Source organism: Equus przewalskii, chromosome 6 (assembly GCF_037783145.1).
Source record: "Equus przewalskii isolate Varuska chromosome 6, EquPr2, whole genome shotgun sequence".
Classification (NCBI taxonomy): domain Eukaryota; kingdom Metazoa; phylum Chordata; class Mammalia; order Perissodactyla; family Equidae; genus Equus; species Equus przewalskii.
The window spans coordinates 38,635,218-38,652,181 of NC_091836.1; the positions used below are offsets into that span (position 1 = coordinate 38,635,218).

Sequence of the window (16,964 nt, forward strand, 5' to 3'; positions counted from 1 at the left end):
GTCCTGGGAGGGCGCCGGCTCTGTGGTTCGCAGTCTTGGGGGCCTCGGCGAGGACTCGACTTCTCTCTAGTAGGAGACCTGGACGTGCCCGCCTGCCAGGTTGCCGGCGGCGGGAGTGAGGCGCGGCAGTGGCAACACCCGCATGAAGGAGGTGCGCTTGGGACGCGGCCCGGAGCAGCTGTCCGCCAGGACCTGGCCCGCAGGCGGGGGCGGTGCGCGCTCCCCGCACCGCGCGCACACAGGAGCGCGCACACTCTGCACACACACCTGGAGCTTGTCCCAGGAGGGGGGCGGGGAGGAAAGCCAAAGCGAGTGTCTTAAAATAGAGAGGCAGGCAGAGGAGCGCGAGACACTGAGAGGCGGGACGAGGCGAGCGAGAGCGGCGGGCACGAGGCGCGCAGGTCCGCGCCCCGGTTGCACAGGCGGGCAGGGCGGGGTGGGCGCCGACGCCCCTCGGCGGCCGGCCCTCGGCGCGACTCCGCACAGGGCCCTGCAGGAAGCGCGCGCTGATTGACAGCTGCGCTGTCCCAAAAAGGCTCCGCGAAGATGCTGATCTGCGGGTGGGTCTAGACGCGCGGCCGGCACGCCCGGTGCCCGCTCCCCTCCGCGCGCCTCCCGAGCCCCGCTGCCTCCCCGGCTGCCCAGGAGCCGGGCTGAAGCTCCCGCGGGCGCCAGCCCCTGCGGCCCCGGCCGGCCGGGCACTCGCAGCCGCGCTCGGGCCGGCGGGCGCTCGCCCCGGCTCACCATGCACTGCCACGCGGAGCTGAGGCTGAGCTCGCCCGGCCAGCTCAAAGCAGCCAGGCGGCGCTACAAGACTTTCATGATCGACGAGATTCTCTCCAAGGAGACCTGTGACTACTTTGAGAAACTTTCCCTCTACTCCGTGTGCCCGTCGCTGGTCGTGCGACCCAAGCCCCTGCATTCCTGTACCGGTAAGACGCCCTGCATTCCTGTACCGGGGGATTAGTGAGGTGCGGTGGCTTTCCCGTCCGTTTCGGGCGTTTCACCGCCTCTGTCCTCGCACCCGAGGGCGAGAGGAAGGGGCCCGGGGATTCTTTTCCTGTGCCCATGCAAAGGGACTAGATTCGTCAGCAGCGGGATTGCAAAGGCGTTTGCAACCTGGGAAGGGCCAGGCTTGGTGTCCAAGGCAAGGGTGGAAATGAAGTGAAGGCGGCGAGCCCCTAAGAGCGGGCCGCTGGTGCAACGCCTGCTGATCCTGCTCGCCGGAGACCGCTTCCTCCTTCCCAGCGCCGAAGTGGTTCAGTCCAAAAGTTCAAACACGACCAGGGCCAGCGCCTAAATCATTGTTTCAGGAAGTAGCGTTGCTTCTCACCTTGAGTTAACTTGTCCGACCTCCTCCGGGCTCCACGGGGAATTTTATAAGTAAATCAGTATCCTAAAGCTCTCAACAAACTCCTGAATTCACTGAACTTTACTTAGAAGGCTCTCCCTCTGGAGAAGTAGTTCTGGAATACGTCGCCTTGTGGTGCAAGCTGAGGAGGTCAACCCCCGTTTTTTTTTTTAAGTGACTAAAATACAACAGAGATAAAAACATTCCTCAAATCTGGTTTCCTTTATCCACAAGAGATGAGGCCGATAATAAAGATAAAGTGCACTTAATAAATATATTGAAAAAACCCTAGGTTTATGCAGAAAATAAATCCAAAGGTATTTTTTAAACGTTGACTATATTAAGAGAAGCTACAAATTTCAAAGTGCCCTGGCATTCTAAGGATTTATCAAAATGTAGGTATAGCAAAAATAGAAGTTGAGGCAATTTTTATCAAAAAAGTTATTGACTATGCTTTCAACTAAAGGAGACATTTAGTATTTCCAAACCAAAAGAACCTTTGAGGTTATGTTTGTTGCATGGGTGGCATGAAGTAAATTAATTTAATTATACTTACATTGAAAAAATAAAGTGAAGAACTAGCAGTGTTTTTTTTTAAATCTTTTATTGAGGTCATATTGGCTTACAACATTGTGTAAATTTCAGGTGTACATCACTATATTTCAGTTTCTGTATAGATGCTAGGCAGTATCTTTGAAAGACATTTTTGGAACATTCAGGCCAAAAGCTTCTAGTGCACGTGCACGATGCTTGGAATCCTGTATTTTCTGTTGGTTCTGTTGATAGTCCCTATAGGACAATCAGTGAATATGTATGTAAACACATACAGTAAAGTTCTTTTAAAAAACCAAGATGTTTCTACATGTATTTGGTTATAAAAATACTGTATTCAGTTGCACCTTTGTAAAATAAGTTTTGTCTGTAAGGTGGAATTAGGCCTGCTCGCTCGTAACAAGACTCGTAATACTGAATTTTAAAAACCAAGAAATATACAAAACAAGAAACAAACAAGAAGTTTTAGAAACAAGATCGATATCCTTAACATTGATATTTTACGTTTAGTTGCGTCTGCTATGTGTAGACCTTGGATGAGTAGTCTGCGTTTATATTGGAAAGGGGAGGCAGGCTGAATCTTGTTTTGAGCGTAAGTAAGTATTTGCTACAATAATTCGAATCCCTTTGAGGAAAAAGAGAAGATCCCCTTTAATCACAAATCTCAATGCACCCTGCTCAGACATTGCCTACTTGGAGGTTCCCTGGACAGAAGAGAACAACTTCTCCTGAACGCACAGGTGCAGAGGAGTGCTGGCAGAAGTTCTAGTGCCTTTTGCCCTGCTTTGACTGATTTGAGGCCGCTTCTCCTGGCTTTGAGCAGTCATAGAATTGGATCATAGAAGAAAACATACTGGAAAAAGAGTAATAAATAGCCTCAGAAAACAGTGATCCAGTCATCAGTCGAGGCTGAGTAAGTTCAGTGTTTAATTGAACCTTGTGTGGGAAATAAATCAGAGGAAAATAACATCATTCATATGTAGTTGTGTGAGTGTTAACGGTGAATTGCACATATGTCACAAACTAGAAGTCTTGCTCGATCTTGAGCTTTTGAAATTCATCGATGGGTTGTGGGAGGGCGTGGTTCTTGGCGATGGTTTTCTTGCCCCATCGTTCCAGTGCTTGCTTTCTTGAGATTGTTTTTTTGCAAATGTGTTGTGATTTTGCTCTAGTTGAGATTTAAAACATAGAAAGTGGGATTTGCCAGTGGAATTAAACCCGTAAAAACTGGCTACAATAGTCGCTGCTTTCGGATCATAAGCCTTCAGTGGGTTTACGGTTACAGTTCGAGCCTTACACGTATCAGATCATGGGAATCCCATTAGTGACTCCTCAAGGGTTTTGCAAATACCATACTTTCAAAGCATTTTTGTTGTTTTTAACAGTTATGTTCAAGACAAAAAATCTTGGATTGGGTGAACGTAGTATTTTTTTTATTAATTAAAAACCAGCAAGAAGTTGCTGGCATCCATAATGAAACTACATAGATATTTTTTGCCTGGTAGAGATAAATATTTAGCACTTTTAGTGGAACCAGTGCATAAAAAGTTCCAATCAAGTGAAAGGCATAAATTGAAACTAAAATTCCTGAGCTTTCTCGTCCTTTGGTTTGCAGTTTTAAGATTTAAATAACTAATAGAAGTGAACTTTGTCAGGTAAAATAATGAAAACTAAGATAAAAGTTACCACGCTGCACAGTAAGTATGTAAAATTGGGGTGGAAAGAAAGCTAGGGCGTTTAAAAAGCCTCTACATAATTAAAGTTTCCATGTTGCTTAGATTTAGCAGTCTCAGTGTCAATGTGTGATACCAAATCTCCTCAGGCAGGAGAGCATGTATTCAAGTAAACTGAGAAATGGAAACGTTTTTCATCAGGCAAATAATCACCTGAGCAGTAATTTATTATTAGACACTCTAACCTTGATGGAATTCTCATCTTCAAAACAATTGCTCATGTTGACAGGCCCTTTCTTATTATAAATGCAGTACTTTTAATCTACAAAGCTGTCTCTAAATTTATTTGTTTCTCAATAAATCTCCTACATCATGTAACAGACATTGAGAACGGGAATCCTTTCCTTTTAAGCCAAACTAAAGGAATGTTTGCCATTAAATTTAAAATAAAATTTGAAAAACTAACCCTGAAGAGAGCCTCCATTTGAAAACAGTTTTGTTATTCAGACCATTAATGAGATGTGGAATATGCTTAGAATTAATTTAGTAATAACATGTTGGTCTTTTTTAAAAATCTGAGAACAGTAATCCTCATTCAGAATGGAAATATATTGCCATTTAGAAATCGGTAACAATCTCTCATAAACACTGGAACATTGACAGTGATTGAGGGCCAGAAATACAGCACAGTTTATGGTATCGTAAATACCATTTGCCTCTCAAGTGCATTGTTTTATTTTTCTGGTTGCGATTAATGTTTCTTGGTAGAAGAGTCACTTGAAAAACCTGGCTTCTCAGGACAGAATAAATTGCAGATGTATCGGCACGGTCATTTTTGAAGGATCTTTCTTTCAGTTTGATCTTTAGAAACAGGCAGTTTCTAAATTTGAGAGGTATTTGGAAAAAATGAGTAACTTGCTTCACAAAAACAAGGATGTAACAATTTACCTAACCTCGGGTAATTAATTACAACCTGGAATCACCCTGGCCTTGCACATGCACGTAGGGAAGGCGATTGTAGATATTTGGACATTTTACAGCCTGTGGCCAGCACTCGCCTTTTATTTACTCCACTAAAACCTGTAGTCTGGTTCCTCTCCCCTTCTCTGGCAGAGTGGTTCTGCCGAATCTCTTGGTGACCTTCGGTGGCCAGTCTTCCAGAGCTGACTGTTGAGATATAGAGCTGGAAGGGAGCACGGAGATTATAGACGACTCTCCCCAAGTAGAAGATACCTTTTTTGCTAAGTGCTCGAGTCACGTCAGTGCCTGAACATAGTTTCAGTCCATGCTCTACACCACTGCCCTTCTTGTGAGGGTGCTCAGAACTCAGGAGGACTTTTCCAACTGGGTTGCACACCTGGGAGACAAGTGTATAGTCACACCCAAGGGATAATCAACCGGGCAATTAAAAGGGGCATTTGGAGAAGGATGTTTATCTTAGGAGGTGGCATTGAGAATATTTTATCCTTTGGTGGGTCCACAAGAAACTAGTTCTTTGGGGTGGTGTCCTTGGGTTCATTTTTATCACAAAGATTGGGCATCCTCCCAGTGACAAATGGAACGAGGTGTGGACCTATATAGTGGCTTCTTTGGGAGTCAGGGAGCCGGCTGCCGCTGCATGGAGTGGGCTCCAGGAAGTTCCCAAATCTCGGCTCGCAAGGTCTTTTGTGGGAGCCTGAAACCTGTAGGATCTTAGGAACCTCGGAGTTGGGCCTGGAATGTTGAAGGACAAATGTAAACTGGGGTTTGGGAAAATGATCGTTATCAACAAGCATTTGTATTTCTGCCAGAGGCAAATAGGCTTTTGTTACAATTACTCATAACAGCTTCTGTTCCCATTCGAAGGGTAAATACATCGAGGGATGCACAGGATACGGGACTCAGCTAGGATTAAAATATGTTTGGAGCTGAGCTCTTTTGGGATCCCCAGCTGTTGTCTCATCGCCTCTTAAATTGTATAACTCCTTTGGTAAATAGAGAGGCTGAGGGATTCCCTAGGAGTCAGTTTTAACGAGTGAATAGTTCATTAGTAGTTTCTTCTCTGGCTCTGATTTTTCTAACAGTAAATGAGAAAATGACTAGAAATTTAGTTCACAAGTTAAAGTGCCTCTCCAAGTGTCTATAATCTTCAGCATCATTTCATTCAATAATTTCATTCAACAAATATTTACACTTGCTTGGTGATGGCACTGTTATTGTGTCTATTATTTTTAAGTTTATTCTGAATCTTGACTAACAGTTGGGATATTTAAAAAATTTCTCTAAACTGTTTGTAGAACCACTCACAAGCCTGTCTTTGTCGTTCGCTGGAGCCCACGACAGGCACTTTGGAATTGGGATGCGGAACACGGTGACAACTTGATACTTTTGCTCACCATATGGAGTTTTCTCTTCAAAATCCACACAAAGGGTGTAAAACCAGCAAAATTGTCATGTTCACCTCCCTAAGTACAACTCAAATGAAATTGTATATATAGGAACTCTTTTATGAAGCCAGTTTCCTACAGATATGCTAGTGTCCTTGTCGCTTGTACCTGTGGATTGAAAACTGAATTTGCGATACAAGCGTGGATGGTATGAAGTTGCTCATTTTAACACACCTCAGGAATCTAAGTGAAAAGATGGTTGAGTTTAATATATCCCAGGAATCCGTATGAAAAGCAGCAAGGACTGTAACGTGTTGTTTAAATTGTAAAGAGAGATTAAAATGAAAAGAAGGAAGGAATAGGGAAAAAGAAAAAGAGTGGGTTTCTTTGAAACTCTCAAAGCCGCTCGATTCAGCTTGTACGTAGCCCGGTGGCCCTCAGCGTGGCTGTGGGCAGAACAAAGGTGCCTTCTGAACGTCTGCGGTCAGGGCACGGAGAGTGAAAACGCTGCTTTTACTTGGACACATGCTGGGGCCCCTTAAGGGAAGAGACCCAGAGCCTGGCCCTGCCCAGCACTTAGCGTTCACTGTGGAGGACTGAATAAATGTAAGCCAGAAGCATTTTTAGCTGTTATTCACACTTTCTTTTGAGCTCAGGGAGGAAGAGGCACAGAGATGAATGCTAGGTGGGTCACATGGTCCCAGGCTCCCCGTTTGTATGAAGCCTGTGAACTTGTGTGGGTTGTGGCGCCTGCCCCGCCATACCCGCGCCTTGTCCTGCTCCAGAGTGACGTTAAATTGGGCCCTGTAGCTAAGTCTGTTGACAAACTCTTACCTGGAATACGGTTAGAGGGCTGCGAGGATTTGGATGAGATGTTTAGAGTCAAGCCTTGTTTTACGTTCTCTTTTGGGGAATACTTCTTTACCTTCCTGTCTCGTGGAGCTGGTGTTTTTCGTGTGGCACCAGAGGTGAACCCCACACCCACGGCCGGGTTGGCCTTCTTCTAACTGAGAGCTTCCTGGAGCCCACGGGCGCTCACAGAACTGTCACGAGCAGCCCTGCTGCCAGCGGCACACTTCTCTTGGAAGCAGCAGGACAAAGAGAAAACAAGAAGAGAAGACTGAGGATATTCAGGGGAAAACTCTCCATGTGTGGTGAAGCCCCTCTGTCCTGCCTGGCCGGGACCTGCTTCTGTTTTAGCTGCCTGTGAGGGTGGAAAGGTTGTTTCCTCCTCCACAGCATGGACGACAAGATTAGAATTGGCATTAGAACGTATTAATAGTGGGGTTCAGATCAGGACCTTGTGCAAAGTTGGTGGTATTAACAAAATAAATACAATGGTTCCAGGAAGACAGGGTTGTTGTTTGTTTGTTTGTTTTTTACCCAGAAAACCTTTGCAAACCCTCAGGATTCCATTTATTTTTATTGCAGTTTAATAACAGTTAGAAAAAGAAATGTCTTGTTAAAATTAATGCTCTAAATAAAAACACAGTTAATTTTCCATTACAGCGTCTAATTACTCATCATCACCGCGGCATTTTTATATGGCAGTTTAACTTCTTGAAAGTGGAAACTTGGCACACATTTAGGGAAGAATGCTGTGCACCCCGATACACATCAGAAGATGGTTTAATTGTATTTGGGCTGGAGTCGACTCTTATACATTATTGCTCTGAAGAAGTCAGGAGGATAGAGGGCGTCTTTCTTTAGTTGCTAAGGCTAATCTCTGGTTTCTTTTGTGCCAGTTGAAATTAAATATGGAGGGAGATAATTCTGAATGTTAGATGATATACAAGTACATCTGAAAAGGGACCCTGCCAGTCACCAGTTGAAGCTGAGGCAGGACTACTTGATAGGCCTGGGGGACAGCTATATATGTTTTCTGACTCCACTGGCAGAGTTCATAAAGATGACCATGGGCTTTCTCCAAGAAAAGGTTAGGATGCAACTGAATAGAAGCCAATCTGGGAGGATCTCAACACCAGACCAAATATGTTAAGGGTCCAAGTAGAGAAGCTTATGCGGTTCCTTTTTGTTGCATCTCTCTAGCTTACCAACATGTCCTTGGGAGTGTGTTCTTCTGGATATTGGGGGTAGATAAGTATTTTCACAGTGTACATGAAATAGGATTGGCTTCACTTGGGTGGTATCAGTGGACTTTTGGCCATTATTAAGAAAAACAACTTCTGTGTGTGAAAAGTGGTTTGATGATTGTCATTTTGCTTTTCTTACTCAAGGATCGCTTATGACATGTGGGGAAATGGAATGGTCTTGGGCCTGGTGGAATCTCGCAAAGTCATGGCTCTGCTTCCCTCGCAGGAACGCCCACCAGCGCCCTAATGCTGACGCACCTGCCATCTCCACCATCCACCTCCCGCTCCCTGCAGTTCTTTTCACTCTGTAACTTAACCATTGTTGAAATTCAGGATCTTGGTCATTTCACAGACGAGGTGACAGCCACCTGTGGATTGAAGGAAGTGCATCTTCAATGTTTAGTTTAAGCAATATCTAGGGGAATCAGTTTTCCACTTTTCCTCATGGTAGCTTAAAACAACGGAGTCTGAATATTATGTCTCTGTATTGTGGGGAAATAGCCTGGCCAAGGAGAGTTGCTGAGACTCCTCAACCTGAAACCTGCATGCTTATCCCAAAGGGAGCTACAAATTTTTCAGAAATGCTAGAAATACTTTACACCCTGAAATTTCTTATTCTTATACCTAACAATAATAGAAAGAGTGACTATTTTTTTGAGTGCCTACCGTGTAATAGGCTCTGGTCTAAGTCTTTATGATCAGCTTTGAATCATCCCTAAAGAGAGAGGTATTATTAGCTCCGCTTTACTGATGGGAAGCTGAGAAGTTAAGTAACTCTCCCAAAGTCACAGAATATATAAAGATCTCTTACAAAGCAATGAGGAAAAAGGCAAGTAGAAAAACTGGCAGTTCATAGAAATGAAGATCTAGATGGCCACTAAACCTGAAGGGATGTCCTGCCTCACTGGTAATCGGGAAAATGCAAATTAAAATGAGATAACCATTTCACACCCATCAGATAGACAAAAGTGAAAGAATGGCAGAGGAGGGTTGATTGATGACAAGGATGTGGAGCAACAGACATTCTCACACACTGATGGTGGGAGGAGTATTTGGCGCAGTTACCTTGGAGAGCCGTGTGGCAACACCAGTCAAGCTGCAGATACGCACGTACCCTGCACCTCAGTGCTTCCAGCTCTGTGTTTGTGCCTTGAGAAGTCATTTTATATGTGCAAAAAGGACACGTATAAGAATGCTCATTTCTGTGTTATGATAGCGAAAGATCTAAAACAATCTAACTGCCTTTCAGAAGGAAAAAAGATAAAATCATATGTGCTATATTCATGCAATGAAATTCGATGTGGTGATGAAAAGAAATGAGCCAAATCTACTTGTATTGATATGGTTTTTAGAAATATAGTTTTAAAACTATAAAAAGTTTTAGAAATATAAGTATCAAGTTGTAGATTGATACTTATAGTCTGATACCATTTATGTAAATGCTTGAAAACATGCAAACTAATACTATATATTGTTTAAGGAGGAAAGGGCATGGGATGGGGACGGCTACCCACAGGTGTTTATTTTCCTGTGTAATAATTCATTTATTAAGGAAAAGAAAAATCCTGATGTAAATATGGCCAAGCATTAAGAGTTGACAAAGCTTGGTCATGGGTTCACAGTTGTTCGTTACATTATTCTTTGTACTTTTCTGTATGTTTGAAATTTTTTGTAATATAAACATTGAGAAATGATAGTATGGGAGACCCCACATATCTATTAAACTCTTAATCTTGTGGAACTTTTGATGGCTTTCTTAATAGCTTTCCTATCCAAAACAGAAGCTTTTAAATACAGAGCTGCTTGTACACAGTCTCACAGTGGGGAAGTAAGAACACTTTATAATTAGACATGTGTACAACTCACACTAAAACAATACTGTGCCTTCTGAGATTGGCTCTTGGCCCACACATCCCTCCCTGGCTGGGTGGGGATATTATTTATCACCAAGATGACTGCTCTTCTCCCAAGTAATGCTTTGGCGCATGAGTAAACAGTGTCTGAGCTAGAAGGAATTGCTGGTGAAGTGTGTGTTTGTTTGTTTTTCCAAATATACGTCAATAATCATACAAGCAAGAGTCATTAGGTTTTTTTCCCTTCTTAACGAATTTTAACATCACAATAAATTGCCCTTGATTGCATCTTGCTTTCATCTGCATTTGCTGAGGTGCTGTATCACCCGTGGCCTTTGACCAGTGATCCATTGTTATTGACAATTTAACTTAAAAAAATTGTCTAGGAGCAGCTGTGAATACCAAAGAATCTAAAAATGTTAAAATGTAGCTTCTTCGCAGGGAAGAAGAATGTTGATATTGGCATCTAAGCTGGCTGAGTTCTCTTTATATTCTGTAACCATGATTTGATTTTAAACTTTATTGGGTGTGTGTTATCAGGATCGTTAGGGAGGGATGGAACCGTTACCATAGTGACCGCACAGAGAGCTGTCTGTGTGGGATAATAAATGGTCATCCTGTGGTTTGGAGCAGTTAACCTGGACCACGTGATTCTACAATGACAACTGGGGTGGCAGATGCTTTGTTCAGCCTCTCTTTACAGCCAAGACTTTTTTTTTCTTTGCAACATAGTTCCGATTTAGAAATATTGCTTTAAGACATTTTGACAAAAATGTAGCCCTCTGGGAGCTCTGTCTTTCTGTGTCCCTTCGGAAAGAAAGTGCTCCTTAGTTTGTACCGTCAAGTTTGCTGGAGCCTTTCCCCTCCTAGAGCACACCTGTCTGCCTGAATGCGTACACGAGCAGAGAAGGGAATACATCAGAGCCGCCTAGGGCCCACGCCCACCCAGACCATCTAGAGCGAGTGTTGTACTTCTTTGGTGCTTGGCAGTGCAGCCACAGTCAGCAGGAATTAATGACCACATCTAGAGGATTGTGGCCAAGTGGACATGACTGAAAGGACGGTGGCTTTATCAGATTTGTTGCCAGTGAGCACACTGTCACGGGTTGCAGGAGCAACTCCTTCTGCGTCTTATCTTCCCAGAGAGATGCACGAGCTGGCTGGGGTGAATCACACGGGCGGAAACTTTCGCTTGTGTCTTACTGTGTCGACCTCCTGGATCTCTTCGGTGAAATCTGACTCCTCATAAAATGGACCAGCTATGCTCGAGGCTGTGAATGGAGGAAACATCATCAAGAAAGACGTTCTGAAGAGCTGTTGTGCGACTGTATAAGTAAGATAAAACGCAGAAGGACTTGCTCCTGCGACCTGTGACAGTCTGTTCACTGGCAACAAATCTGACGGATCCCCGTTGGATCTTTGGGAAAAGACAAGTGAGGGTTTAGGATATTTATGGTAACTTTTAGCAAGTTTCACTGAGGGAGAGAGGGGAATATATTTTAATGAAGTTCCCATTCAAGTCCTTTCTTTTTCAGGACTGAAAATTTTACTGAAGTATTTGGTAAATCACCCGAGGGGAGATTTTTTGGGAGGATGTTGTTAATTTTGTTATCCCTGGATATCATGGCAACTCATTATTGCTCTTAGCACGTTAGACAGCTGTGTATCTTGGAAGCATGTTTCAATCCGCAGTTTAGAGCACAGCATAGGGAAACGTCCTATTGGAGTGATGATTGTTGGTGTTTGTTTTTTTTACTGGGACATTGAGCCTTGGCAGTTAGAACAATTAGCTGCATAAACAATGTGTTTCACTTTTTCAAGAGCTGCAAAATAGAAATAACAATACTTATAAATGGTAACTGTGCCAGGCACAAGATACTTGTCTGCATTAAGGCATTTAAACTAAATGGAGACCCTATATGAAATACTTATTATTATCACTGCTTTTCAGGTGAGGAAAGTGAAACTCAGGGAGGTTAAGAAATAGCAACAAAATCATATGAATAAGTGGCAGAGTTGAGACTGGAACTCAGGTCTGTCTCTTTCAACATGAAGATCCGTACTATATATAGTCATATGAAAGTATGTAGATGAGAAGTCGAATCTGTCCCTTTCCATGCAGGCTCCATGCTGTATCTAAAGCAAGGTCCAGTGAATATGCCAGCTCAGTAGGAATTTATTCTGAACCTATTCCTCCTTTACACATATTTATAATGATTTAATGTGTGCCGGTCCGTCTGTCGTTTCCTGTGCTGTTTGGGTTTCTGAATGATTCCAGACCAATCCTAAGGGGCAGTGCTGTCTTTGGAGGAAGTGAGGTAGCTGGGAAACTGTGGACCTGCTGCCTCTAGCTGTGCGATGCTGAATTCGTCTCATTGCCTCTGGATGTCAGGGTCCTTAACTGTGTGACATTCCCAAGGCTTCTTTGGTCAGGTAGTTCCATGAGCTGTGGTTCTCAGAATAAAGCTTTTCTGTGGGAGTCAAGGATGGAATTCCCATTCATTCATTCATTCATTTATTATTGTGAACCGGAGAGAAAATGCTTAATAACTCAGTGTCAGTCAATTGCCGTGAGAGTTAAAACTTGGAATATTTTTCATGAAATATTATTAAGTTTAGTGAAAAAAATTTAGCCATTTGTTTGGCATCACTTAAACGAAAGAATAAGAGAGTAATTTTTTCACATTATATCTAGTCGGGCTGGGCTGGGTTCTGAGAATCTCTGTGTTTAAAAAGCAATTATAATGATTATAATGAGAAGTCAAGTTTGGGAACCACTAAAGTGTAGATAGCTTAAATACGAGATTGATGTAATTTACGCCCTATGACAAATATATGGAGCCATTTAGTGGAGAGATCCTAGTGTATGGATTTTGAGTCAGATAATCCTGGGTTTATTTGCATTCTATTGTCTGTGTGACCTTAGGCAAGTCGTTTAACCTCTGTAACACTCAATTTCCTCATCTATAAAAGGAAGATAATAATGACTACCTATTAGGGTTAGTCATGGAGGTTAAATGAGATAATGTTTATAAAGCTCTTAGCATGGTTCCTGGCACGTAAGTGCTCAGTAATTGATAGCTTCTATTAAAAATAATTATCTTATAATAATAACCTCATCTGGGTTGACTGAAGCACAGCTCTTTAGAGAAAGATCATTATTCTTGGTGAATTAAACTCAAGAAAAATTAAGTAACTTTAAAAAACCACTTCTCTCTGGGGCGTGCCATGGGTTATGTCATTGGACTAGCTGCCTCGTAAGGCCTCTTGCAACCTGGGTGGTCTGGGAGCTGTTTAAGTTCAAGTCTTCATGAATTGGTGTGTTTCATTGCCCCCACCTTTCTGTTTTTTAATGTGAATTCAGAATTTTGTAAATTTATAAATGAGTGACACAAACAGGTCAGTGCTACAGCATCACAAAATGTGCTTTGTTTATTTATTTTTTACAAGAGTTGCACAGGATTAATTACCCCTAGGAAATGTCTCATCATGCAGCTGTGTATCTCAGGAACTGTTTTAGAAAAGTGGTAGAATTTCTCAACAAGTTTAATTTCTTTTCTTCTTTGAAGAGTAGAGTTAAGAATAACCTTTTTTTAAGAAAGAGAATATTCTTATTCTCTTATTTCAGAGTACTGAGAGAGAAAAATAATTCAATGGAAACCTTTTCTTGTTGGGAGTGTGGGACAATTATTTGTTTGGGGGACAATCATCGTCCTAGGATATTATTGGGTCTGTGATTCAGAGGGAGTTGCAGATGAAGCCCGTTTAACAGCTTTTAGATTGCTGGTGGGGCTCATTCACAGTTGTGTTCTCAGTGGTGCTGATGCCCATCGTGAAGAAGGGGCTGCGTGGACAGGAGTTCTGCATGAATGTTTCCTGGAATTGTGTTTCAGCAGTCACTGGTGTCTTAGGAAGTCAACTATCTGCTGATGAAATACTTTAATTGGGGAATCCCCTCCACAGTGTGAGGAAAATTCTCTTGATGAGTCATCCCCTTCCCTGGTGAGCAGGAAGCCCCAGTGAACAGGGTGGTACCTCTGTCCCACCATTGGTAATGAAGGTTCTTGCTAGCAATCTCTAGTGATGTTATCCGAGTTCGGTGGGTGAGGGCCAGGCAGAAGCAGGTGGGGCAGGGCGTGTGGTTGGGTCATCGTGGCTGCTGTGGAGCTGTGCTGATTGGTGTAGAGAGGATTGACTTGGTCGCCTGGGTTCCTCAGAACTATTGTTGAAGTAGGACTCAGTTGAAGATATGGATCTTTGGCAGCTTTTTGAGAATATTCTGACCAACCAACGAATTGAGAGAAGCAAGGTGCACATGTTATATTCCTGTAGGAGGGGGAGTAGGCAGGAATGAGGGGGACGTGGCGAGGGGGCAGGAGCGCTGGCGAGTTGGGGAAGAAGAGTCAGGGTAAGGACACAAGTTATTCGACTGAAGTGTGGGTCCTTACATGCTTGTTCGGCATTTGTTGTCCCATTAAGAAAGCAAATTTAAAAATGAGAATGGAATGTTTCATTTTGGAAATTGCCCTGTGAGTACGTGCTTATAATCAGAGGCGTTCCTCATAACTGACAGCAGTCGATAACTTCTGATTGGGCAATGGCCTGCCCAGTTGCCTAATTATCATATGTATTAATGACGCATTAAAGAATTTCATCATGTTGGGTCGCAAGAGATCATTATTGTTAAAGCACAGTGATGGTATTCATGCAGTGCCTGCAGGACCTTGCCTGCGCTTGATGTCAGGAGGCAGTGTGGAGCAGAGTTCAAATTGGAAATCCTGTCAGAAAACCTCTCTCTTGGGCCCTCCACTGACTCGTTCTGTGACATTTCAGTGCCTCAGTTTCTGCTATTGAGAAAACAGACCTACCTCCCCAGTGTGTTGGGGAAGAGTGATTGCTCAAGGAATATTAATTTAATGCTTTGAAAAGATAAAATAGGGTGAACATGCAAAGACAATGTGAGGGAATCTGTGTCGTATCAGGGGAATTACATATATTGCTGTGTTTTTCTAGACAGCTAGACCAGAGGCAGGCCAAATTGGGCCTACCACCTGTTTTTCTACTGCCGTGAGCTAAGAATGGTTTTTACACTTGTAAATGGGAGAAAAGAAATCAAAAGAAGAATAATATTTCTTGACATGTGAAAATTATATGCAGTCCAGCTACTGGTGTCCTTAGGTTTATTGGAGCGCAGCCATGCTGTTTGATTACATGCTGTCTTTGGTGACTTTCGTGCTTCAACAGCAGAGGTGACTAGTTTCAACAGAGGCAGTGTGGCCCACAAAACCTAAAATACTTACTCTCTGGCCATTTATAGGAAAAGTGTGCAAACCCTTGAACTAGACTCTTGGAAGCAGGTTGTGAAATAAGGTTATTACTGATCCACAACATATGATGTCATTCTAGGCCGCAAAAATACCACCTTTGATTCATCACAGACCAGGGTTCTGCTGTCATCGTGTGATGTGTGAAAGGCCTGAAAGTGGGGGGTTAGTGGGGAATTTTGCAAGGACGCTCTTAAATTGGGATCAGGCTCTTGGATAAATTTCTAAACCTGTCTAGAATTAACACAAGATTTTTCTGCACTAAGAGAAGGATCAAAAATATTTACAATAGGGGGCCGGCCAGGTGGTGTTTTGGTTTTAAGTTCATGCACTCCACGTCGGCAACCCAAAGTTCATGGTTTCAGATCCCGGGCATGGATGTACACACTGTTCATCAAGCCATGCTTTGGTGGCGTCCCACATACGAAGTAGAGGAAGATTGGCACAGACGATCTTCCTCACCAATATATATATATTTATAATAACCTGATATATGTTTATAATAACATGATTGGGATTCAACTGAATTTTGGGGGCTTTACTTTGCTGTTCCAACCCTCATTGGTTTTCCCAGAGGAAATCCAAGGATGACAATTTATGAAAGGCTGGGAGTATCAAAATTACTGACATTTTTCAGTTTGAGGTTTGGGTGACATTTTATATGCTTCTTACTTGACTTTAATTTGTTGCCCATCCCTTGAAATAGTAGTAATAAAAATAAAAGTTAGTCACATTACACAGCCCCACCCAGAAGGGTTTGCATAGAGGGTAAAGGACTTAATTGCAGTCATACATTCTGCTGTGGAAATGCACATCTATATGTACCTGCTGGAATTTTCAGCTATTCAGGGTCGGGCTACCAGACCTTTCAGGAAGGATGAAGCATCGTTCACTCGGTGCCTCAGTTGCTCTCTTTTTTTCATTTAGGTGCTTGGGTTATTAGGGTGAGGCTTCAAGTGTCCCAGGCAGCCTTTGAGCTTATGAAGGCATTAGGAAGTGGGAGAGGTCGAGTTCATTGGCTATAACTTCTATCCATTGTTGGGTTTGCCACTAGGCTGAGAACCCTTTGGGTTTAGCCCTTCACACTAAAATGGACTTGGAGAGGCGTGTGCCCAAGTGGAAGGGAGATTAACTTCAGAGGAAGAAATTACTGATGTTGCTAGATAAAATTCTACCTCAAAGAGAAGTGTATGTGGTACATGCTACATCTGATTTTCTTAATCGGAGATGAAGTTCACAAAATGCCAAGAATAGTAAAATAAATATAAAAACAAAAATAAATATAATCGCAAACACTTATGTAATACTTACTGCATACCAGGCACTGCTCTGAATTGCTTAGGTGAATTAGCTTATCTAATTCCTCAGTCATGTGAGATGCTATTATTCTTCTCATTCAACAGACGAGGAAGCAGATGGGAGAGGAGAGAGGCCCCCTGGGGGGGATGGTACGGAGAGGAGACGGAAATAACATTCTAGGTCGTATAGAGATTAACTACATTAAAGAATAATCTCTGATTTCGACGATGGTAACATAGAAACAAAAAAGCCTCCTCAAAACATATGGGTGGAGGAGCAGAGGAGAAATCCAGACCTTGTCACACAGAGGCAACTCTGTTGCCTAATTTGGGGCTGAGATTCCTGAGAATTTCTTGTTTTTAAACCTGTGGTCCTGGGTACAGAGTAGATCTCTGGCAATATTTAAAAATTTTTTCTGATTTTCTTTTATTATGACTCATTTGATTTTCCTTA

At 42.9% G+C, this 16,964-nt stretch overlaps 1 protein-coding gene across 1 annotated transcript in view; it reads left to right on the forward strand.

Moving 5' to 3' along the window:
• Nucleotides 1-263: 263 nt before the first annotated feature.
• Nucleotides 264-16,964, forward strand: part of BARX2 (BARX homeobox 2) — a 69,175-nt gene continuing 52,474 nt past the window's right edge. Inside the window, exon 1 of the mRNA XM_008518692.2 lies at nucleotides 264-932. Within this exon, the coding sequence (XP_008516914.1) occupies nucleotides 746-932 (187 nt within the window). The 5' untranslated portion in view covers nucleotides 264-745. The remainder of the gene's footprint in view (nucleotides 933-16,964) is intronic.